Here is a 25,452-nt window from a genome sequence, read left to right on the forward strand (position 1 = left end):
ATGCCTATATCTGTTGCTGTCTGTTCTTCTAGATGTAGGATAGTAAAGCTGCTGACAAAAATATTGTCACCCCTATAGAAATGTTGGTTTTAAGCAAAATACACACACTTGGAGTTTTTGGAGAAAACAAACCAGGACCATTTCAATAGCTCAACATGACTGAAACAATTGATTTCCCCAAATTCAACACAAAATATCACCAAAATGCTGCGGGAGGTGAACACTGTCAAACTGATTTGGTCAAAAGTCTTGGCACCCTTCACAAAAAGTGTCTTTTGCAGTGATAAAAGCACACTTTCATTGTTCAAATCCAGTGCTACGGTTATGAGTAGTCAGATGTCAGGTCTGGTATAGCATTCCTGACAAATGTCAGTCTATTTCTAATGGATAATAGATTCCATTTCACTAACTTTACAGTTCAAAGGATTTCTATGGACAGTGCTGCTACTGGTCATTTGGGTGTCCAAAAGAGAACTGTGTGGTGCCTAGCTATCTGAATGAAATGCGTTTCAATTGGCATGGCAAATGTGCTTTATGAAAATGCTTAGTTTAAGGCAAACACATTTTTGAAGACTTCAAGACTCCCCAATTCCATTAAAAAAAAGGCAAAGGTCATTCTTCATATTCACAGTCTAAATCACAGTGTGTGCAGCTGTCAAAGTGTCCTCTCACATTGTATAGCCTAAATCTTCTCTAGCTTAGTCTTTGTTGTCTTCATGATTTCTTTTTAAAAGTTTCTATATATTAGAAAGGAAAAATCAATTATCAAGAAGGACACCTGCCACTCTGTTCATAATGTTCAAGTTAGAGCTGCTACATTATATAAGGAGACAGAGAGGATCCAAAAGTATCATGCTTCATATCAAGATGCTGTTGACGCATTTTGACTGTGAACATTCTCTAAAAAGAGTGAAAAGTTTACAGGAAAGCTACTCTGGCTCAATGTTAGTGCATCGCCCTCTCTGTCCCTTGGTGCCCTATGCACATGTGTGTGATGTGCAAGGTGGTAGCGTCAGCACTGTCTGTGGAGGTCATGATGTTTTCTCCTTGTCGGATTTCCAAATTTTTGAATGGCTCTACCTACCACTTTATATGCAGCTGGTTATCAGGGCCAAAAGAAGCAAAATAAGTCTAGAGCATCACCTACAGTAGCTATTGCCATGCATCAGTTTAGATAGGGGGCAGAGTATTTTTTAGTGTATGCTCCATTCTTCCTCATCCAAACATACTGCTGTTCTATAAGCATGAACAAAACAGAATACTGAACTAAAACCATATAAATGTGACAATAGGTTTGACAGTTAACCTTCTGGAGCAACTTTTTGGATCTCCTGACCAGTGGTTATGTCCGGAGCATGAAGAATGAACAGTACCCTGAAAGGTGCACTATGTTTAAAGTGAAGCATGGCCATGGTCAGGTGATGCTATAGGGTTATTTTCCTTCCTTTGACACATTATATCAGTACAATGTGAAGAAGGAATTGATTTCTTTAAATATTTGAAAATCCAAGGAGAAAACATCACACCCTCCATAGAAATCCATTGAACTGTGAGGTTAGTGAAATGGAATCTACATGTCCGTTAGAAATGGACCGATGTTTCTAAGGAATGCTATTAGAGTTGCCGTCTGACTACCCATAACCTTAGCACTGGATTTTAACAATGAAAAGTGTGCTTTTACCAGTGCAGGAGATACTTTTTGTGAAGGGTGCCGAGACTTCTGACCATATCAGTTTGATAGCATTAACCTCCCGCAGCATTTTGGTGATATTTTGTGCTGAATTTGGGGAAATCAATTGTTGTTTCGGTTGTGTTGAGCTATTGAAATGGTCCTGGTTTGTTTGTTTGTCTCAAAAAACTCTAAAAGTGTGTGTTGTATTTTGGTCAAAAACCAAACATTTCTAAAGGGGTGACAATATTTTTATCAGTGACTGTATATGAGAGTATGAGAGTATGTGAGAACGTGTCAAATATAGCATACGACTGAATAAACAAACAAAGAAACAAATATATGAATGAATAAATGGAATGTTGACAAATCAGTGTTTTACTTGGGCTGAGAGCAGAATGTTTGCGGCGGACATTTTGAAGAAGTGTACTATTCACATTTGGGAAAACGTTGAAGTGAAACGTGTTTAGATATTAACATTCGCTTGTGCACATTTTGATTGGGGAGACAAATGACGACAAATAAAGACTCAAATTTTCTGAATAAAAAAAAGAAAGCAAGCAAACCTTCCTTACCCACACACCTGTAGCCCACTCTCTACGGATTTTGTGCGATCCCATCTCGTTAAGTGCTGTTAAGTGCTGGTAGGGTACGTGTGTGTGTGTGTGTGTGTTTGTGTGTTTGTTTGTATGTGTGTATGTACAGTATGTGTATGTATGTATGTGTGTGTGTGTGTGTGTGTGTGTGTGTGTGTGTGTATGTGTGAGTGAAGTGCCCCTCCCTCTCTCCCACCACCAAATGTACCCTCTCGCTCATTTTCAGGCCGAGGGTTGCCGCCCCATAATCTCGAAGAGTGACTCTGCCACAAATGCCAACATGGGCGCCCCGTCCGGTCATACGTCCGACTCTTTGAGTGCCGCCACCTCTTCGCGGGAGAGGGGCCGGGGAGGCATCTCCTGGGGCGCCGCATGGAGCACCACCTCGCTGGTCACCTCCACGGGCACCACCAGGTGGTGTCCAACGGGCGGCCGGGGGTAGGTGGCGTGGGGCTGGGACTGGAGGTGCGGTTGTAGCCTCGCCGAGGAGGCGGGGGGCTGTAGCGACGCTGCCGACTGCTGGTGACCTACAGGGGGCTCCGACGGGTGGGGGTTGACGACGGCGGCGGTGGTGGCGAGGGCGGTGGCGGTCTGGACGGGGGCGTCGGCCGGCGTGGGTCTGGCCTTCATCTCCAGCGCCAGGGCCAGTTCGGGGTTGCTGCCGTACAGGGCGTTCATCTTGCGCGCGACGAGCCCCTCCGTCTCGGACGGCGGGTCGTCGTCCCGCGCCGGCCGCACCTGGCCCCTGTGCCGGTGCAGGTACGCGGCGTGGCGGGCGCCGCGGCGGAACAGGTGCGCCCGGTAGGCGCGCTGCAGCGTCACGGCCGCCTCCGCCTCCTGCTTGCGCCGCACGGTGGTGGTGATGGGCTCGAACGACGCCGACGTGGGGTTGTTCATGACGAACTTGAGCTGGATGCTCTCGCGCATGGCCGCCATCTCGATGGTGTCGCCAAGGACCTCCTGCGTGAGCGCCAGCAGGATGTCCAGGCAGTGGATCTTGTCGCCGATGCAGATGGGCAGGTCCATGGCGATGAGCTGGAGGCGGTTGGGCTTGGGGATGCGGAAGGGCGGGAGGAGCGCGTGGCAGAACTCGGAGATGCGCTCGTAGGGGAGGAACTGCGTGGCCTCCGGGTCGAACTTCTCCCACGTCTCGTAGAACATCTCGAAGTCGTCCTCACAGAGCGCGTCGCCGCTCTCCTCCTGGGCCGTGTTGAAGTTCTCCAGGATGATGGCGATGTACATGTTGACCACCACCAGGAAGGACATGATGATGTAGCTGCAGAAGAACATGATGCCCATGCCCGGGTTTCCGCAGTTGCCCCGCACGTCCGAGCCCGGGTTCTCGATGTCGGGGTCGCAGTCCGGCGGCCCGCTGTTCAGGATGGGCAGCAGCAGACCGTCCCAGCCGGCCGAGGTGGTGATCTCGAAGAGGCAGACGAGGCTGCTGCCGAACGTCTCGAAGCTGAACATGTCGTCGATGCCGGCCTGCTTCTTCACGTAGGCGAAGTTGGACATGCCGAAGATGGAGAAGATGAATATGATGAGGAAGAGCAGCAGGCCGATGTTGAAGAGCGCAGGAAGTGACATCATCAGAGCAAACAGCAGTGTCCTGATGCCCTTGGCACCGCGGATCAGGCGAAGCACACGCCCGATTCTGGCCAATCGGATGACACGGAACAGGGTGGGCGACACAAAGTATTTCTCAATGATGTCTGACAGCGCAAGACCTAAATTCACAGAACACACCAGCGTCAGCAAAAACATACATTGTAGGAGTATGACAGCCTCTTCTTGATAATATACAGTGCACAGTATATTTCACTCAAATATATTTATAAAGAAAAATATAACAAGACTTGCACAATAGTGCACTGTTTTTAAGTGTGTTATGAAAACAAGCTTGAGTAAGATACTGTACGCTAAGGGTGTGAAAGGACATTTTTTTTTATGTATTTTCATTTAAAAAACAAAATGACTTGACTGTTGACTGAAAATAAGCACTGTGTTTTTTGAAACCTGAACAAATGGCCTTATTAAAGTGTTGCTCAAATACTCTAATAATTTTACTGAGATATATTACTGGAATGCACGTAAAAGTATTCTTGGGTAAAAGCATTCTGCCCTGCCGAAATAGCCCAGAACGAAATAACACACATACCAGCGATGGAGAGGATCACAACAACGAAGTCAAAGACATTCCAGCCAACGGTGAAGAAGTACTGTCTGAGGGCGAACATCTTGAGCAGGCACTCGCCAGTAAAGACTACGATGAAAGACAGATTGATCTTGTAGAGAACGTCCTCCTTCTCTACACTCTGGTCGTCTGTCTCGACCATCATGGTCACCATGTTGAGGCAGATGAGGATCATGATGAAGATGTCGAAGGCCTGCTGGGAGATGAAGTCGTATATTGCGCCCAGGATAATATTCTGGATGACAAGGAAGATGGCAGAGAGTGGAGAGTCAGTGGCCCCTCTTTGAGTCATGTACTTACATCTATTCCATTCAGTTCACTATAAACTTCACTAACACAGCACAATAAAGTTCACACTTGACATAGATGTTACCATTATATTACATTACATTTATTCATTTAACAGACACTTTTAGTGACTTACAGTGACTTATTTTTTAGTGACTTACATATGTGAATTATATTACCTACAGTATGGCCATTCTCCCAGAACAACTGGTTGGGTTAAGTACCTTGCTCAAGGGCACAACGGTGGAAGCAGGGAATTGAACCCACAACTTTTCAGGCTATTGCATGCTAGTCTAGGGGCGGTGGTAGCATAGTGGTTAAGGAGCTGGACTAGCACAAGTGAAGTCATTTCACTTGTTAAGTACAGACGATTTGTTTGGCGGTTACTTTTTCCAAGTGTGTGCTTGCTGGATATTTGAGAATTGAAAATAGAAGTGTAACTCACATTCGGTCTAGGGATGGGCTTGACTGGTTTCTTCGAGCCCAGTTTTTTCATGGCCTCATGGTACTTCTTCTGCTCCTCTGTCATGAAGACCGCACCTCCAAAGTACAGTAGGAGAAACAAGACTAATCATTCTTTTCCGTCAATAATACTTTGACCTTTTGGAATTCACAGCTGACAAAAAAAGATATAATTAAAGCTGCAGTATAAAATTCCAAAGTGTTTGTATCAAAAGTCGATAACTTAACAGTCGATAACAATAAAACATGAATTTATATTTGTATGTTTATTTGCTGTTTAAGGTGTTGCTGTAAACAACATTCCGGTTCTAAAAAAACAAGATGCACTAAATGTGAAATTTGACATCTGTTCTTTGTCTACTGCAGTTATAGTATACCCATTTATTCCACTGCTCGGTTGAGTTCCCCATTGTCCTGCGTTCTATAAGGGTGTGCATTAACTTTAGATATACGCACGGCTATGAAGTAGTTCCATTGTTTTTGACCGTATCACACTTGAATATTAATTCGCCAAACTTGTTGTGAAGTTTAAATGCACTGTCACGTTACATACAAGCTGTAAAATACAGACGTTCAGATCATAGTAACGTTTAGCATATGACAGAGGTGTCATTTAGCTAGTTAGGTGGCAGTAGGCTAAAAAAAATAGCAATCTTTCAAAGTTAACGTTCATCAGAATCCTGGGATATGCCAGCTTGACAACGGGAGATTAGAACTAACGACTGGCTTTTGGCCATAGCAACCATCCATTTAGAACTAGTAACCGCAGTTTGAGAAATGAGTTGAAATGTGTCTGGGAAAAGTAGTTCTACAAACAATACAGTTCTAGCGATTAAAACATTTAAATTAGCATCGGAAACGAACTCAACGCAAGTGGCAACAGTGGAATAAGCGGGATAATGGACTTCACGCCGTGCGGTTATTCAAAGTTAATGCACTTTTCTAGACGGAACGTCCCTCCGCTTCGCGTCGGGCCGTATCACCGTCTAGAACGTGCATTAACTTTGAATAACCGCACGGCGTGTCGTCCATTATCCCGTACTTAAATGTGCAGTGTGTGTGTGTGTGTGTGTGTGTGTGTGTGTGTACTGTATGTGTGTGTATGTGCAAGTGTGTGCATGTGCGTGTAGTGATTTGGTGCTTATCTTTGACTTCTGCTGGTTGAAGTTGTCGATGATGACGCCGATGAAGAGGTTGAGGGTGAAGAAGGAGCCGAAGATGATGAAGATGACGAAGTACAGATACATGTACAGGTTGATCTCATACGATGGCTGCTCCTCTGGCTGGACAAGAGAAACGGAAGAAGGAACGTCACATATGGCTACTACTGACAAGACCTGACTGTGTGTTCGACTGTCTCTCTTTCTGCGTGTGAGTATGTGTATAGCCATATAATCTTTTTATCAACTGCATACATTAACTTTGACTGTAAGATCAAAGTACTGATTGGAGCCATTTGTATTGGTAGCACTACCTCTCGAGAATCCACTGCTGCATACATGATGTCCATCCAGCCCTTGAATGTTGCCTTAGAGAGGAGAAATATATCATAAAGCTTATATTTATTTGATACAAAGGAATATTTTGTAAACATTCAACACAGTCAGTTGCTCACCACTTCCAGCAGAAACAGATATCCTTATTTTATATAAAAAAAATGGCAATAAGATGCATGAACATTTATCATTTTTCATTTCTTCATTATTTATATGATTTTTTTTTAATCAAGTAGTTGCCTGGCCTTGCCTGAGTATACAGTACAGTGCATGATTTCACAAATGATACTACTCAAATTCATGGTCAGATTTGGTTGACCAGCAGCTCACCACTTGCAGCAGGGAGAGGTAGCCGAGGCCCACGTTGTCGTAGTTGACCTTGACATTGACCCATCGCGCCTCGTTGGTGTGCATGAGAGCTATGCAGTCGCTATGGTTGTTGACCACGTCAATGGGGAACATCTCGTCGGTGGTGGTATTGATGCACTTGTAGAACTTTCCGGCAAATAGGTTGACGCCCATGATACTGAAGATGAGCCAGAAGATGAGGCAGACAAGCAGCACATTGAAGATGGACGGGATGGCACCCACCAGCGCGTTAACCACCACCTGTCACCATGGAAATGCCAAGGGGTCGGAGGTCAACAAGGAGTTTACACCTAGTTATGGAAATGGCTATGGTGGCTATGGTTGCTTGGTCGACTCTTTTATCCAAAGCAACTAACAAATTTAGAATTGCAAAAAGTCTATATTACAGTTATAGTTATAGTTTATAGTTATAGTAAAATCAAATACATTGAAACCCATACTAGTAGCCTAAAAAAACAACAACTACTACAACAAAAGGGAGCTATAGGCTGGTCTAACCCACTTAAAATAGACATATATAGACATAATACAGACAATATGACTTGATCCATCCTGACAGCCATAATGACATCAATAAAGCTAGACGACTATATGAATATATCCCTGATGTTTGCGTACCCTCATTCCCTCAAACCGGGAGAGCGCTCGGAGGGGTCTCAACGCCCTGAGTGTACGGAGTGATTTGATCGCTCCCAGCTCAGAGTAGCCCATCAGGTTAGCAGTGAGACTGACCAGAGACACCTAGAAGAGAGGAAAACACATAGCAAAGCTTAGAGGACACGCTGGCACAACACACACACACACACACACACACACACACACACAGACACACTAGCGGTAACTGTAACTGTAAGGTACTGCAGCTTTAGCCTCTTTGACAACAATCCCTGCAGAGATACTGTACACCTACTTCTTTGAAGCTTCGAGCTAGTAACCGGAGGGTTGCAGGTTCGATCCCCGACCAGTAGGACTAATGTGGGTGGGGGGAGTGGTTGAGCACAGATCAAAAGAGTATATGTACTTATATTTGATCTGTGTACAGTATATACATCTACATTCAATAAATGTAAAAAAATGTGGAAAATTACTGTATTCCCCCTTTCACACAGCACCTGAAACCCTGCTAATAAAGCTATGTAATTACAGTGTATTTACTACTGAATAGCACGCTGACAAGACAGTGATTAATTACCAATCTAATGATGTCTAACAAATAGCTGATGACATAACTGATAACATTATGTATATAAGTATATGAATTATGATTAATAATTCATATAAACAAATTCATTAAGTAATTCATTATTGATACATATCTTTGAAGCTTATATGACAAATAGCTTTCATGCACTCACTTGCAGTCCTTGACGGAGGCATTTGAGAAAACGAAAAAAGGTAAGCGCTTGCTTCACATCTGTGTTCATGTGCATACTGCTGTACATTTCAATTTAAAACAACTCCACAATAAAAACAGAGGCATCTGGTTATGTGGCCCGCGATGCCTGTACTCACGTCGACAATGAGGAAGTCCAGCCAGCACCAGGCGTTGGTGAAGTAGGTCTTGAAACCGTACGCCACCCACTTGAGCAGCATCTCCACTATGAAGATGTAAGTGAAGACTTTGTCTGCGAACTCCAGAATGATCTTAATCGTTCGCCGGCGCTCAATGTAAATGTCCTCAAACGCCTGGAGGAGAGAAAGCATAAGATGATGAGGACGCATCTTAAATCTCATTTCGCCATTTAGCCGATGCTGCTATTCAGACCAACTTACTATAGTGAACTTTCAATTGGGATAGTCGAGCAATTTGGAGTTAAGTGCCTTGCTCAGGGTTAATATACTGGAAGCTCCCGATACTGGGTTACTATACTGGTAGCTCCCGATGGGTCACCCGATTTGTTGTTGGTTTCAAGAGCTGATTGAAATATTAATGATTTTTATTCATCTGAACTACATGAAGTTTGAATTCATATGTGAGAGTTGGGGTTGTACTTTGTGATAGAGTAATATGGAGCATTATTAATGTCTAATGTTTGTTTACGTTTGCACAGAGGGCTTTTTTTCGGAGCACGCACCAGAGCGCCACTGCTGAGGAGGATCATGAAGACGATGAAGGTCTCAAAGTAGTCGTGCTCCACGATGGTGAAACAAGCCCGGCGCAGGTTCCACCACTGCTTTCCCCTACCCTCCGAGACGTCAAAATCCAGACATGGGAAGCGGCGAATACACTCTGAAGAGGAGAGAAGAGAGAGAGGATATGTGGGCATGCCGTCTAGAGAGGACAAAGGACCTTGGAGAGAGGACCTGTTGGACCTGAATCACATCAGATCAGGATCCTGTCAAGGTCATATAGGAGTCATATCATATAGGAGTCACATGGGGGCCAGATCAGGGTTAGATCGCTCAATGGTGTTTTTTGCCCCCAACGGCACCTTCCAGGCAGCACAGCCTAAAAGGCACTACCTTTACCCTATTCCTAACCTTAACCCCCTCAACCCTCATCCTACCCCTAAACTGAGGGGAGTAGTGCCTTGAAGGCAGCGTAATACCAAAGACCGGTTAGATCAGTGTCTTATCATCACCAGATCAGTGTAGAGGAGAAAGGAGAAGAGAAAAGAACAGAAGTGAGAGGAGCAGAGGAAGGAGACCCACCATCAGTGAAGCAGGCCTCTGGATCCTCTGGTTCCGGCTCGGATTCCTCCTCCACCTCTGGTTCAGGTTCTGGCGGCCTGTAGTCCACAGTGCTGCACACTGACGAGCCGTCATCTGCCAACTGGGACAGGGGCAGCGGTCATTACCAACACACAACCAGGCCTGGCCAAGCCGGGCCATGACAGCCCTTCTGAACTGACCAGAACGGATTTGAATTCAACCGACATAATTGAAGGAGACAAGGCAGTACGATTTGTGTTAAGACGTTAACACAACGACGAGATGGTGAAAAACAACAACAAAACAATTCAGAATATCTAGAACGTATCAACTTGATAACCATTCAGAGTACGCAACAACGTCTGTTCCCTTGTCAGCTGTCACACCTCGACACTTGTCATCTTGACACTTGCATTCAAATAGAGCAAAGATACAGTATAGAGGAAGCAAAAGAATGGAAAAGCAACATATAGTAGAGGAAAGTTAGCAGTTTGACAATTTGTGAGGATTAACATGAAGATGAGATACAAAGATGAAAAAAGAGAAAAATAGTGAGAAATAAGGAGAGGAGGAGAAATAAAAGTAAAGGATGTTTTTGAGAGAGTGGGGTCTAATTCTATTCAGAACCAGTTCAGACAGAGGCTGCTGAAAACCAGGAAACAGCTGCAGTACCTCCTTGGCTTTCTTCTCTTCGTCATCATCGTCATCCTCGTCCGACTCGTCACTCTCATCGTCCTCCACGTCTGTCTCGGCCTTGGCGATGGGCACCTTGAGCGTCAGGTTGTTGGGCATCCCGTCCCCTATCTTGTCCAGGTGATTCATGGGAAGGCCGTCCTTGTCCAGGCCGTCTCCGGCGTCCCCGTCACCCGCTTCGTCCTCGGCGGGAGGCTTCTTGCCCAGGGCGCGCAAGACCAGGCCGGCCACGTGGGCCTTCAGCCAGTCCACTCCGCGCGTGATGCGGCCGATGGCGATCTGGAGGTTGTTCTCGCCTTCATCCTCACCTGCCGACAGGTTGTCCCCGCTGAAAGAGCTCAGCAGCAAGGCAAGAAACAGATTCAACACCTGAGAGAGAGAGAGAGAGACAGAGAGAGAGAGAGAGAAAGAGAGAGAGAGAGAGAGAGAGAAAAAGACGTGGTTTTGCACATTAAAATATCAAGGAAGAGAGTGAACACCTGTGGGAGAATAACTACAGTATGTGAGTTAAATGTTTCATATGATTTGATCATTTGATCTGGGAAAAGCCAGAGGGTGAAATTTCACCAACTTATGAGTGAGACCATCCTATAGCAACATGAGGGATTTTGCAAGGGTGGTTGTTGCTAGGGGACGGTAACCACAATATTGCTAGGATGGTATCAGAACCTTAAGTTGGTGAAATTTCACTAGAGAGGATTGAAATGGAACAGAAATAAAGGATCATTATTGCACCATGTGATGAGTTTTCCTAGATCCCATCATCAGGCCAGACAATGAGAGAGAAAGAAATGGGATTGCATTGACGTATCTTGTGTAAACCATACAATTCCCACAATCCTCTTTTTTGATATGACCCCATGTCTATGACCTCTGCATGTCACGTCACAGTCTGCTTTGCCTGAAAAGAAAATGTTCAGTAAGTTCTCTGATGTCACTGAGACTGCAGCAGCCATAAAACGGAATCTTTTTCACTCGTAAAACGACGCGTCTGGCGTTTTGACATCTCACATATCATGTGTGTGTGTATGTGTGTGTGTGTGTGTGTGTGTGTGAGTGGCGCGGTGACGAGGCATTAATAAATATTATGTTGTCTTGCGGGGTGGAGCAGAGCAGAGCAGAGCAAGGCTATCTTTAGGACCTAAACCCCAGCAGGTCCCACTCGCCGGTCCTATTTCCACTCTCCAGAGCCAGATCATGGTTACACGGGGCCCGCTGGGACCGGACCGGATCATTCCGCCGCCGGTCAAGCTGTGAATCAGTGAGAGGCTCACTTTGGGGGGGTGGGGGGGTGCAAGAGAGAAAGGGGGAGATACAGCTAGGTATGTGTAGGTACCGTATATGTTTTTTTAAAATAAACAAATTGCTTTTGGCTTTTGACATGCCAATAGCTGATAAAGTTTGAACCAAACTGAACCGAACTGCACTGAAGAAAACATTGAGAAACAGAGAAAAAATGTGTCCAAGAGGAGAAGACCAGAGAGGAAAATAGATGGAAAGAGGGAGAGGGCAGCAAGAAAGAGACATATGGTATCACAACAGGGCAAAAACATACTGTATCACAGCAGAAAATCAATCTGTTATCATCTTCCCTGAGCAATGGCAACTCACTGAGAGGGGATGAAATGACTTCATCTTTTTTTAGTTGTCAAGGAGGCAGGACATATCTCCACATAACATCAGCAAGGTGGAATGATATAACATGATATAACAGCAAGGTAGTATGATATGATGTAGACTCTAAGGGGCCTAGACCTGTGCCTGTTTACACCAAGAGGGTCATGTTGCCCTGTAGCTCGAGGACATCAGTGATAACATGGGCCAAAGGAGACAGCATGTTGGTCTGTATGTTTAGGTTTTGCCATCTGGTCAGAGCCGGTTTTGTGCAAATGGTTGGCATACAATCATGCCACGTCGGTATGATTTACGTTTGCATGTTTGATTTATGTTTGTATGTTTGTAAGTAAGGTGGTAGTAGAGCGATATCCCGAATAGAATCATCAGAATCATCTATCTGCCAGAGGCACATAGCGACAGTCCAGTCCAACACATCGACAGTATGTGACCAAGCCCACGAGTCACATGAGATCTGTGCAGACATGCGGGGTGTGAAGGCCCACTATGATGAGTAATTTGATTACCCCCCCCAACACCCCCCAGCACCCCCAATCAATTAGAGCCAGAAGTGCTGCTGTCCACTGTTCCAACCAGCACCAGCACCAGCAATGCCTCACAACCCTCCAGCTCTTAAGCTGCTGCCCCGGACCCCTACCAACAACCCCACATATCACACACCCCTAAGCAGGCTCCTCAGAAGCCCTACCAACTCTGTGTATCACTAGCCCCACCACACACCCACAACCCCCCCCCCCCCCCCCCCCCCAGCCCTATACAACTCCTCAGGAGCCCTACCAACACAACATATCATCCTCCATTGCAATGTTGTTGGCAAAGTTGTACTATGAAAGCTTGGCTTGACTGTGTACTCCTTCAACGAAGTACAGAAGTACACAGTGGGCCAGACAGATTTATTTCTCTGCCCTCTGATCATATACCATGATCCAAATGAGGGAATGCAAAACATGCTGGGTTTGTCACCGATGGAAGCATGCCTACTGATCTAGTGAGAAACAACATCTGCTCTGTTCTGTTCATCTGATCTGTCAATGAAGTCAACATTAAGGTATCTGCCTTAAAGGAGAACCTGTGCCTGCAAGACTGTACTGCTGTATAGCTTGAATACCTGTACAGTTCTGTATGTGCGTGTGTGTGTGTGGGGGGTGTTAGTAGTTTCATCTGGTGTAGTGTGTTGTTAGCAACTTGCCCTGCTAGCGTAGGCAGAAAAGACGTGAGCTATGCAAGGGCACTTAAAGCAGGATCAATAACCAGTGAATCAGAGTTTGTACATGTGTGTGTGTGTGTGTGTGCGCATGTGTGTGTGTTTCCGTGTGCGCGTGCATGTGTGTGTGTGTGTGTGTGTGTGTGTATGTCAGCTATGCAGAGACAGGGGCTCAGAGCAGGGTCAATAACCAGTAAATTAACAGATTCCGCTGATGCATGTTTGTGTGCGTGTATGATGCACAGCTTTATGTTACCATGTTGCCATGGGGGGGTGTATGTGTGTGTGTGTGTGTGTGTGTGTGTGGGTGGGTGGGTGTGTGGGTAGTAGGGGGGGTCTCTGAGTAGCATGGTTAGTCTGAGGATTCTGCTGATGTGATGTTTGCAAGTGTATGATGCTCAGCTTATGAGATGAGGGTGGGGTGAGGGAGACTCAGGACAAGTGTGTGTGTGTGTGTGTGTGTGTGTGTGTGTTTCTTAAGTATCACCCCTGCGCAGGGCCTAAGCTGCTTCTCAGCTGTCTGTGTTTGTTCCACGGGTGCCAGCTCGCTCACTTGAGACGGGTCTTAGCACGTAGCCAAGGTCAGAACCACTGTTGGCCGCCGCAAGTCATATGACTTAAATAGACAAGCAGGCCAGGCAGCAGCCGACTGCAACTGCTCGTGTTGCAGACAGGGGGCGCTGTGGGTGGGAGAGGTGAGAGGATCAAATACATACTCAGGTACACACGTACACACACACACACACACACACACACACACACACACACACACACACACACACACACTATTGAATACACATACTTTACATACACACATGTGTCTGTGTGCGTGACGTGTGCAAGTGTGTGTGCACGTGTGCATATGTGTGTGTGTGTGTGCACATACACATACAGATACTACACTTCCACACCTGCATTTCAATTTTAATTTCAATTAGATACGCAAGAATACACACTCTCACACGTCACTCCTTAAACACACACACAAAGATAGATGATGTTGGTCTTGGCTCAGTGTAAGGTGGCAATGCTTTTGTTAGCCTGCACATGATCCATTTCCTTTTCATTCTATGTTTAACCCCAGACACAGGAAGCACACACACACACACGCACACACACACACACACACACACACGCACACACGCACACACACACAAACACACAGACACACACACAGGAAGCTCATTCCCACAGTGCTGTAAATATGGTGATTATGCCAGCAGCTGCTAACAGCTCCATCTGCACCTCCTGTCTCCACTGCACTGTTTCCATAACCACAAAACCACAGACGCACGCACGCACGCACGCACGCACGCACGCACGCACGCACGCACACACGCACGCAGGCACGCACACACGCACACACACACACACACACACACAGAGACAAGGTTTGCACACACACATACAAATTGCGTATCACCTATCTTCCGTGTCATCACTCATTCTAATTGAAGGGTCCATCTGATGAAATCACGTGACAATTTTAGTTGGTGGTCAAGTCTAGACCAACACTACATAATTCTGAAAAGATTCATTCATTCATTTATTCATACTGTACCTAGTGGAAAATACTGAGAATGTCTGTATTAAGGTATTTTGTTTATTCAATATATACAATGTATCATCTTTTTGTCTCATTTTTTTAATTTTATTTCTAGGGAGAATAATCCTATTGGGGGGAAAAAACTACATAATACTGTATAAATCCATATTTGGCACTAGTATGACTAACACTGGGTCATGAATGTATGTTTGCTTTGATATCTCCTCTTCTGCTCTCCGTCTCCACCCTAATCATGCATTAGTATTATTTTTCTAGCTCTCTCTTCATCATCTCATCTAATACCGCTGCCTGTCCACTCTGGTCCCCCTGGCCTGCCCTGCATGTGGACGAGGCTTTGCCGTATTTAAACCGTGTTAAGAACCGCCGGTGCTAACAATAGCCTGGGCTGCCTCTTTCTGCTGGCAGCCTTGCCCGCGTGGCTGGACTTTGCCCGGGCCAGCTTAAGCGTTAGATCCGCAAGGCTTCCTCTCAACAGTTACCGAGATTTGCGAGTTAACGGGGACAACAGCTGGCCGGTAATGTTTTTGTGTCGCAGAGACCGTTTAATACCTGACATCGAGACAGGTGCAAACAGGTGGCAGCATCCGTATCTACGAGACTCGCTTTCTCATCAGTTTGCCTGAAACGAGTGAAGTGTGTGTGGGGGGGGGAATTATAGCTGCAACGCGAGAGTGAAATAACAGCAGTCAGCACAAATGGATATTTATATCGGGATTTGGAGAGTAAATAACTTGCCTTTGCCAAGCAAGTTATATATATTTGTTTGTGCTTGTTTGTTGGCTTGTTGATTTGTTTGTGTGTCTTTCAGCAGGATTATTCTGGAAATGACCAGCCCGACTTCCACGGAACTTGGGAGTGGAGAGGTGTAGTACTGGCCAACGCCAGCAAATATTCCTCATGGGTTTGCATGAAAAGCAACATGAGTTGTCACACAACAATATAATCAATCACTGCTCTAAAATAGCCTGTACATATAGACGTTTACAAGACAGTAAACCGGAAAGACACACACACAGACACACATACAAAAACACATGCATCAGCAGTTATTGACTACACACTCCGGTATTTTTCGCCATGCCGACCACAGTCTCACATAACAGCATTAAATGAGAAAGTAGACACAGGTGCACTTCCATTTAAGTTAAAGGCCAACAACAGATGATGGCTGAACTGGTCCAAACACCAACTAAACCAACAACACATCAAAACCAAATAGTCAAAGTAAAACAGAAATATATTTCCTTCTGTCTATAATTCTCTTCTTTCACTCATATTCAGTCTGGCTATCACCATACTAAGCTCAATCGTTTAAGATTGAACATTAGTATGGGGAGGCTGCGCTTTGTTTCTACTGCACAAGAAGTGTGATCAATTGGCATCATTCAAATGAATCCGTGTGCTTGGATAGTCCTTCAAACAATCAGACCAACAATCCGGTGCGTCTTTTGGATAAGCCAGTTTCGGATTGGAGCCAAAGGTTCTGGCAGGGAACAGAGCAGATAGCTGTGCAGGTTTCCAGTCTGAGCTGCCGGGCGAAATCCAAATTCGCCGGAAGTTCAGGCAGGGTTCACCCAGCCTAAGTCAGGACAGCATCATGTATCACATTCAAAGAGACTAAAATGCGACATGCTTCTTGTCTTCACCTCCTAACTCTCCCACCTAATGTTTTTGAAAGTCAATAAAAGGTGATAACAAAAATGCTTCTCACTCCAAGATAACCAATGTTTCTTTCTTTCTTTGTTTTTCATTAATTGCCATCATATTCCTAATTGGCATCATTCACAATACTTATTCAAACCCACTAAAAGGGCACACGTCGGTGTGACGGTCAGCGCTACTCACCACCAGGTTGCCGATGACCATGACCATCATGAAGACGATGAGGCACATGCTGGCCCCGGCCACCTCCATGCAGTCCCACATGGTCTCGATCCACTCGCCGCACAGGATGCGGAAGACGATGAGGAAGGAGTGGAAGAAGTCGTGCATGTGCCAGCGGGGCAGCTCGCAGTCCTGGGCGATCTTGCACACGCAGTCCTTGTAGCTCTTGCCGAACAGCTGCATGCCCACCACGGCGAAGATGAAGACGATGATGGCCAGGACGAGGGTCAGGTTGCCGAGGGCGCCCACCGAGTTGCCGATGATCTTGATGAGCATGTTGAGCGTGGGCCAGGACTTGGCCAGCTTAAAGACACGCATCTGCCTCCAGACAGACAGAGATACACACACACAAACAAACGTACAGACAGACAGACAGACAAACACACAGACAGACAAACAGAGTAAACACAAGTATACGCTTCAGTTTAATGGATGCTTATCATAAAATAGTGTATGATTTATAGTACATAATAGTATACGTATTCAGTACATTATAGTTTTATACAAAACACAAAATCCATTATGTGGAAATATTACAATCAATGTAATATGTAGTGGTTATCAACAGTACAATAATGTCTAAAACACATCCTGGCACATACAGCTGGGCTACACCAAAAGCAAAATGGATGCAATTAAGATCCATTCACACCAGTAATGATAACAATACAGTTAAATGTATATAACATACAAGCGTCCACACTGACCAACAATAAGGAAAGTCTCTGATTCTGATTGGCTTTTTATCATTGACCCCAGTGACCCCCAGTGACCCTATTCTTCTGTTCTGTCTATCGTTCTGTTATTGTTATAAAATGTGCTGTCCGGCGTAATCGGAGCTTACCAAACGGAAAGAGCGGAGTACTGACAGGCCCTGGACGTTGGCCAGGCCCAGCTCCACCAGACTGAAGGTGACGATGATGCTGTCAAAGATGTTCCAGCCCACCTGGAAGTAATAGTAGGGATCCATGGCTATCAGCTTGAAGACCATCTCAGCCGTGAAGATACCAGTGAAGACCTGGAACAAGGGTAATGGTTATGGTTATGGTTATGGTTATGGTTGTGGTTGTGGTTGTGGTTATGGTCATGGTCATGGTTATGGTTATGGTCATGGTTAAGGTATTTAGAGGACATACAAATAACAACAATATACTAGTAAAATGTTAAAAATGTTTAAAAGCTGGTAATACTACATTAAGGAGAATAGCAATAATAAACAACAATGTCAATTCAATCAATAGCTTAATGAAAATAACTAAATACTAAAATATATAAACCACAACGCATAAGAAACAAAACTAAGTGCATGTTGAACAGATACAGTATGCCTTTAGACACATTCCACCAAAAAGGAACCACTGAGGAGAAGAGTCTGAATTTATTTAGCACATCATGCACACAGTGCAACACAAAGCATTGGTGGCACTGAAGAGGAGAAGGGGGAAAGGGAATCCAAGGCAATAAATAACCTCTTCAGACTTCAGAGTAAGTTATTACTGTAACATATCTACTTATGTAATGTGTCTAGTGAGGGCAAGCTTTTATTTAAGGAAACTCCTAGCGTGTGGATTATTCATGAGTCACATTTCCACTTGTTAACAGCTTGCCTCAGGAACACAGGAAGGGTTGGAAGTTGAACTCAAATATCAACAACCCTTTCTCCTGAGTCTCGGACTCTACCTTTAAATCCAACTAAACAGCACCAGACTCTTGGACTCTTTAAATCAACCCAGATAGCACCTGAATCTCAGAGTCTATCCTTAATTCAAACCACATAGTGTTTTGCTAAGTTTTAATTTCAGGTGGTATCTTTTTAAAAAAAACTGGCTACGGACAACTAAGCTAATAGGTTCATTTTCATCTAAGTCTGGCTCGTTAAGAGCATTTAGTCTGTTGGTCAACGAGCCTCTAATAAGCAAGCAAACAAACAGACAGACAAACAAACAAACAAACAAACAACACATGCGACTTTAAACCATGTGGTGTGTGGCAGGCAGGCTGAGACGTACCAGGTTGCCCACTGACAGCATGTGGTCAAACTCAGGGCTCATGGGGTAGTGCTCCATGGCCATGAAGAGTGTGTTGAGCACAATGCAGATGGTGATGCCCAGGTCCACAAAGGGGTCCATCACCACAAAGTTCACCCAGTTCTTGAAGACCACCCACGGCGGGCAGCAGTTCCACTTCAGAAAGATGTCGGCGAACTTGTACCAGCCGGGCGGACAAGGCCTCTGAAGCTCCTCCAGCTCTGTGTAACAGACAGAGAGGGGTAGAGAGAGGAGGAGGAGAGAGAGAGAGAGAGAGAGAGAGAGTGTGTGTGAGAGAGAGAGAGAGAGAGAGAGAGAGAGAGAGAGAGAGGGGGGGGGGCATTTGGACTATTACTGTAGCACATAGACAGACAGATCAAAAGGTTCCACTCTCCTCAAAAAAATTATTATCATAATACTGGTATTAACTTAACTGGTGTTAACTTATAAGGCCGGAGCCCATCGGACACGGCGTGCAGTGGTCTAGGCTTGACGCGCAGGATTTTAGAACAGTTTTCTAACCCAGCTGCCACACGGCAGACATTTCTAGAGGGCTTTGCTCCGTTAAAAAACAATGGAGTTAATTTTTTTTTTCTTGTCGCGTCACACCGCGTTCGTGTCCTAGTGGGTGCCGGCCTTTATACAGATGTTAGATCTTACTTACTTTTTAATCAGATTATATATAAAAAAAATTCGTACAGTTCAATTAATTAAATTATCTGCAGAGATAATTGTCTTACTCTCAATTAAGTTTGAAGAAGCTAAATATAAACGAATGAGAGCCACAGATGAGGTCAGGGCTTGACAAAAATAAAGCTCTTGTGTCCACACAAACTCAACTCATTTACTCGAAAATAGCCTCAAGCTTATCACTATGGCGAAGGGCATGGTCCTGCGTGTAATCGGGATTTCTCACAAACACACAGCCGCTTACCATCCCTGCCCCCGGGTCGCCGTCCACGCGGTGCTGCCCCAAAGCCGGTGTCCGGCAAAGGCCGCATGTCCACTACCGAACACTAATCTAGTCAATTACAGCTCACATTAGAGCCACGAGGGGCCTGGGCGCCAGCACTAAGCCCTGATGTATTTAAAAAGCTGCCAGAGTGATCTCGGGGGCAGACGCAAGCACGCTGCCGCACAGCGATGGTCAGATACACTAAATTAAACTGCTGGCAGGGAGTCAGAGAAAGAGAAAGAGAAAGAGAGAGAGAGATGGGGGAGAGAGAGAGAGAGATAGAGAGGGAAGGATAGGCTAGGCTGGGCTATCACAGCAAATCATGACAAAAAGGGACATATATTATTTATGGTTATGGTTATGGTTATTTAGCAGACGCCTTTGTCCAAAGCGGATTATTTATTATGCTATGTGGTAAAAACAGATGACGATGATGATAGTGATGAAGATGATGGTAATAATGATTGTATTATGAGATGTTCTCACTGCACAAACTTGTGTGACACATTGCTCTCTGCTGCCCCATCAGCAAGTGTGGCCAGAAGTGGAACTGCAGCACAAGAACTGCACAATTCTCCCAGCTACTGGCCCATTTGTATCTAGCAGTGTGTTAAGCTCCATGTGTGTGTGTGTGTGTGTGTGTGTGTTCTGTACCCTCCATGGCGTTAGAGAGGACCGTCAGGGCACTGGCTGTCCGTTTACCCAAGCCCGGCTCCAGGTACATCTTACTGTGTTTGGACCCAATGGAGTTCAAATCTCTACTCTTGTCATCATCTGGGGATGTCTACACACACACACACACACACACACACACACACACACACACACACATTATCAAGTTGTAAATACATAAATATATTGTATGTTAAAATGGGTTTAACTGGTAATGGTTACTAGATCCCAGTAAATCCCAAATATATGAAGTGCCTGCACTGATGAAGATATATTACAGGACAGCAGCACGATGAACAGAAATAAAAAATAAATAATAAATAAATAAAAATGTGTCCTGTTACTCTGCACACATTTTCCTTCTAGTTACCAATTTGAAATGTTCGAAATGGAATGATTTGAAGTGTCACTCTAGTGAAGATAGCACAGTGTGTAACATGTGTAAGCCTTTATGTTCATAACTACTACTACCAAAATCATCACCATATATTTTTAAGAATCCTCACTTCTCTTTCGGAAGAGACTCTGTTGATGACAAATCGTGGAACTATTCTTCCATTGCAGTCCTTTATGACGTCATCGTTGTCTTGGAGACTGCGTGTGTCATTGGTGCCTCGACTTCGGCTCCGTCCGCTCGTCAGAGACATCTGACTACCCACAATCATCTGCTGATATTACAATGACTAAGTCAGCATCAAAGCTTGAAAAGGCAGATCCTACCACTACTGAATCTACTGCCTGCCAGGGTTCAACCACTTAGTAGGGTGTGGTAGGTAGACAGAGTATGTAAAGATTTGCTATCAACACATATTTTTTTCCCACCCAAATTCAATCTTGCATTACTTGTTAATATGACAGAAACATCAATTAACATGTCACACAAATGTCACAATGAAACAATAGTCAGCATAATTAACACACATTTAGGAGATAATACAAATATAATATAAATTAGATAAATTAGACAAGTGTCATAAAATTAGAAAAGTGTCATACAATTCAATAAATAACAATAAGCAATAACCACAACTAATCCACACACAATCTCTATTCCTGTTCTCTTTAGCAAGTTTGACAGGAAGTCGTCACCTGACCTCTTCCTCTTGGTTGTGGAGTTGTTCTAGAAGCCTCTGGAACTCCTCCTCCTTCTCCTTGGCCTCGGCCATGGTGGCCTGGTTCTGCTCGTCATACGCCATAGCAACCACGGCCAGGATGAGGTTGATGAGGTAAAAGGAGCCCAGGAAGATGACCACCACGAAGAAGAGCATGTAGGTCTTTCCTGCCGCCCTGAGGGTCTAAACACAATCTGAGACTCAACAACTACGGCAACTGATATACAGTAGGACATTTCACCCAAATCTATGCATCTAACTACATACATAGCATCTCATATACTCAGTCAGAGGGTCAGCAACCCAATTTTGATAATGAAAACTACAGTACTTTTAAGAGTTAAGATCAAGGGTGACAATCAATTAATGATACTTTTGGGTGAAGTATCAAGCCTAGCATCAGTCATTGAAAAGAATTTAGGTGGCACTTCCTCACTCTCTCTCTCTCTCTCTCTTGGTCTATATACCGTACTACCTAAACAGTCAACATAAAAGTGGCAGTTAAATACTATATCCATAAATAGTCCATACACACCAGCTGGAAGAGGTTCTCCCAGTAGTCTTGTGTCATGAGCCGGAACAGGGCCAGGAAGGCCCAGCCAAACGAGTCGTAGCTGGTGTATCCGTAGTTGGGGTTCCGCCCGGCCTTCATGCAAACGTATCCTTCTGGGCACTTCCTGTCAGCAGGGAGAACAGTGAAGCATCCGCACGCACGCCGTCACCTCCCTGGCCCTGGGGCTAAACTTTCCAACACCCTCTGTCGCCCATTGCAAAGCTCAGAAAATGTATGCTGAACTATAGCATAACTGATTTAACGTAACTAAACTGAATTAAACTAAAGGAAAGGAATTGGGTCCCTAATTTAAAAGACGGGCAAAGTGCCTCAAGTCCCTCAATAAGTAAAGTGTCTTGTGGCACGTAGGAGCACTAAGTTGACCAGCAACGTTTGTGCATAGGACGTTGGGTCATGGTATTAAATTAGCTAGTAGACTTTACCTTGTTATTAAGTTTGATTGACTTTCCAGGGCTTTTGTCCCACACAAAACAGTCTGCCTGGCTGTTGTGCATAGGCTTAATTTGCGGGGGGGTTACAGGGGTCATGACCCCCCCAAAAAATCATATCCAGCTAATATAACCCCCCCAATATCATCACATAATTCAGATTAAACTAAATATGAAATATTCTGAATGAGTAACTTTTGTTCGTTTTCTTTATTCATTTCTTTTTCCAGCAAAATAGCATCATGTTTTAAATATTCTGTAATGTACCGCCCACCAACTACTTGGTATTACCCAACCTGAGTACTCTACCGAAAGTTTGTTTACTATTTTGCGCAGTCGCTTTATTATTCAATAAATAAATAAATTGATAAATATGCCACAAGTTTAACCCCCCCAACGGTAGACCCAAAGTTACACCCTTGCTATTGTGTAAGGATAACTGAGGCCTATGCCACTGATAAAGACACACATACCCAGCATCTGAGCTGTTTCCACACAGCAGCGCATCCAAGCTGCCTTCTAAGAAGTACTGGTTTTCTGAAAAAGAGAAAATGAATGAATCAAATACATCTTCAAGGAGGGATCAAGAGAGAAGAAGATAACCAGGCTCATACAGTACCTGAACAAGAAACAAGAGTATTTGTAATTGTTTGTAATTGTTTGAACAATTCAAAGATACAGTCAGGGCAGAAATATAGAAAAAGCTGGTAGTGGGTGGTGGTAGCATAGTGCTGAAGGAGCTGGGCTAGAATGTAGTAGCCTGAATGTTGTGGATTCAATTCCGGGCTTCCACCGTTGTCCCCTTGAGCAAGACACTTAACCCCAAGTTGCTCTAGTGACAATGTAAAACCTTGTAATATAGTTGACATATGTTAGTCACTTTGGACAACAGTGTCTGCTAAACGTAAAAATCAAAACAATTGAGATTTCTGCCCTGTTTGCATCCTTAGGACATCTTGTCAACATAACTTTTATGCGGCGCCCATATTTTTCTATCTATCAATTATAGAACAGTACCTTCATTTTCTAGGTAGGCCTTGAAATCAAAGGTGCTGGTCTCGTTGACAGTGGCGTTGTAGGCCATGGTGGTGTTGTAGTCCATGGTGGTGTTGAAGAAGTCATCAAACGTGGTGTCGGTGTCGTTGAGGAGGGGCCAGCGTATGCACTTCTGTCGCAGGTTCCCCATGAACAGCTGCAGGCCGATGAGAGCGAAGACGGCAAGTGCGAACACCGTCAAAATCATCACGTCGCCCATCTTCTTCACCGACTGGATAAGAGCTCCAACGATGGTTTTCAAACCTTAACCACCCCCCAAGAAAGAAAAAACAAAAAAGACAGGAAATGACTGAGGAGAAGAATTTGTGTACAAACATCAAAATATCACGTCAAACATCAAAATGGATTTTTAAACCATACTCCCCCACAAAGGAGAATGACAGAAGAAATAAATCCTTGCTTACACTATTACCCAGCTAAGCTATAGCAACACCCACAACACAACACCACCAAGACTAAGGTATTCAGGTAAGATAATGCAAAGATCTTTATTAACATCGTATTGACTTAAGCTGATCAATTTGCTCAATTATTTTACAGATTTACATATTTATATTCCATTGTAGTTATAGCTATTGCAATAGTCATTGTTGCTACTACTGTGAAATGTTCTATTATGATTTTCTATCAAAATAGAAACTAAAAATATATATACACCTTTTGCGCATATTATGAATTCATTTCATTTTTTTGCAGTATTCTCTATGGGTCACTTTGGATACTGGATGCTTACTCATCTGCAGTGATTTTGCCAACGTGTGGGCTGTTTTGTGTGTATGGCATGTGGTACCGTACGCTGAAGTAATGTGACACTCACCAGGAATCACTGTGATGGTCTTCAGAGCTCGGAGGACGCGGAACGTCCTGAGGGCCGACACGTTGCCAAGGTCGACAAACTCTGTGATGTACCTGACAGTTAACACAGTCAAATATCAGAATAAAAGCAGAAGACACATGCACCCACGCACGCACGCATGCACGCACGCACGCAAACACGCACGCATGCACGCACGCACGCACGCACGCACGCACGCACGCACGCACGCACGCACGCACACACAGACACAGACTAAAAAAAAATAGAAGATCAACATACTCATACTATAGTGTATACTAACATACAACATACTATAATTTATCTGACAGAATAAAGAATAAAGAGAGTGCTCACACACAATCACATACATGTAGGCTCAAACAGGCACAGAGTGTATCTGCTTATATTAAAACGTAAAGTCAAACTGGAGGATGATGACAGAGAAGTGTTTAAAGAAACAGTGGCATGCGAAACACGAACTGAGTGCCCTCCAGCCCGTTAAACAATAAATACTTCTCACACTGCAGTTTTTATTTGGTTTGGTTGTTGAACATGAGTCTGTGCGCTTAGCTGTAAGTAAGTGATCTGTCTTAATGAAGGCTATTTTTAAGGCTGTCCAGTCTAAATGGCAGCACAAGTTAACAGTCATGGAGAGGAGGAGGCTTGATCAGTGCATCAGTTACTCCAAGTGTACATAGAAACAACCTTTTAAATGGCACATAGATCTGTGCGCAGCAATATGCCAAAGAAGTTTGATGAAACATACCATCATCTTATCAGATCAGTCTATGCAATGACACTGACGTAGGTTGAGAAGAACAGGTTGATCCGATCAAGGTCAGATATTGCCAAAATGTTATACATTACTACTACACAATACTGTGATGTATTGACTGTGACAAGTCTTTTATCCCGGCTCCAGCTGCTCTCAGAAATGCTCGTTTTTATCCATAGACAGTAAAAGACATTTTTTTTCCCACTGTTCAAAATAGCCTTGAACCTTGACAAGTGAATTATTGGCAAATGTCAATGATTGATACAAATCCAGGAACAATGTTAAAGTTCAGAATACTGTTAAATAATACTGTAAAAAATCAGATCT

General features: G+C 44.3%; 1 protein-coding gene across 1 annotated transcript in view; it reads right to left on the reverse strand.

Annotated features, from left to right (window-relative positions):
* Positions 1–2,457: 2,457 nt before the first annotated feature.
* scn4aa (sodium channel, voltage-gated, type IV, alpha, a) overlaps positions 2,458–25,452 on the reverse strand; it is a 40,696-nt gene continuing 17,701 nt past the window's right edge. The window contains exons 6-27 of the mRNA XM_062525980.1: positions 24,351–24,442; positions 23,495–23,776; positions 22,951–23,014; positions 22,011–22,152; positions 21,458–21,658; positions 20,870–21,028; positions 20,346–20,475; positions 18,719–18,957; positions 17,554–17,727; positions 16,671–17,027; positions 10,399–10,788; positions 9,727–9,847; positions 9,150–9,304; positions 8,587–8,760; positions 7,693–7,815; positions 7,036–7,314; positions 6,684–6,737; positions 6,342–6,492; positions 5,193–5,284; positions 4,424–4,694; positions 2,863–3,992; positions 2,458–2,724 (exon numbers count right to left, since the gene is read on the reverse strand). Of these exons, the coding sequence (XP_062381964.1) occupies positions 2,563–2,724; positions 2,863–3,992; positions 4,424–4,694; positions 5,193–5,284; positions 6,342–6,492; positions 6,684–6,737; positions 7,036–7,314; positions 7,693–7,815; positions 8,587–8,760; positions 9,150–9,304; positions 9,727–9,847; positions 10,399–10,788; positions 16,671–17,027; positions 17,554–17,727; positions 18,719–18,957; positions 20,346–20,475; positions 20,870–21,028; positions 21,458–21,658; positions 22,011–22,152; positions 22,951–23,014; positions 23,495–23,776; positions 24,351–24,442 (4,942 nt within the window). The 3' untranslated portion in view covers positions 2,458–2,562. The remainder of the gene's footprint in view (positions 2,725–2,862; positions 3,993–4,423; positions 4,695–5,192; positions 5,285–6,341; positions 6,493–6,683; positions 6,738–7,035; positions 7,315–7,692; positions 7,816–8,586; positions 8,761–9,149; positions 9,305–9,726; positions 9,848–10,398; positions 10,789–16,670; positions 17,028–17,553; positions 17,728–18,718; positions 18,958–20,345; positions 20,476–20,869; positions 21,029–21,457; positions 21,659–22,010; positions 22,153–22,950; positions 23,015–23,494; positions 23,777–24,350; positions 24,443–25,452) is intronic.

This window comes from Sardina pilchardus, chromosome 22, assembly GCF_963854185.1.
Source record: "Sardina pilchardus chromosome 22, fSarPil1.1, whole genome shotgun sequence".
Taxonomy (NCBI): Eukaryota; Metazoa; Chordata; class Actinopteri; order Clupeiformes; family Clupeidae; genus Sardina; species Sardina pilchardus.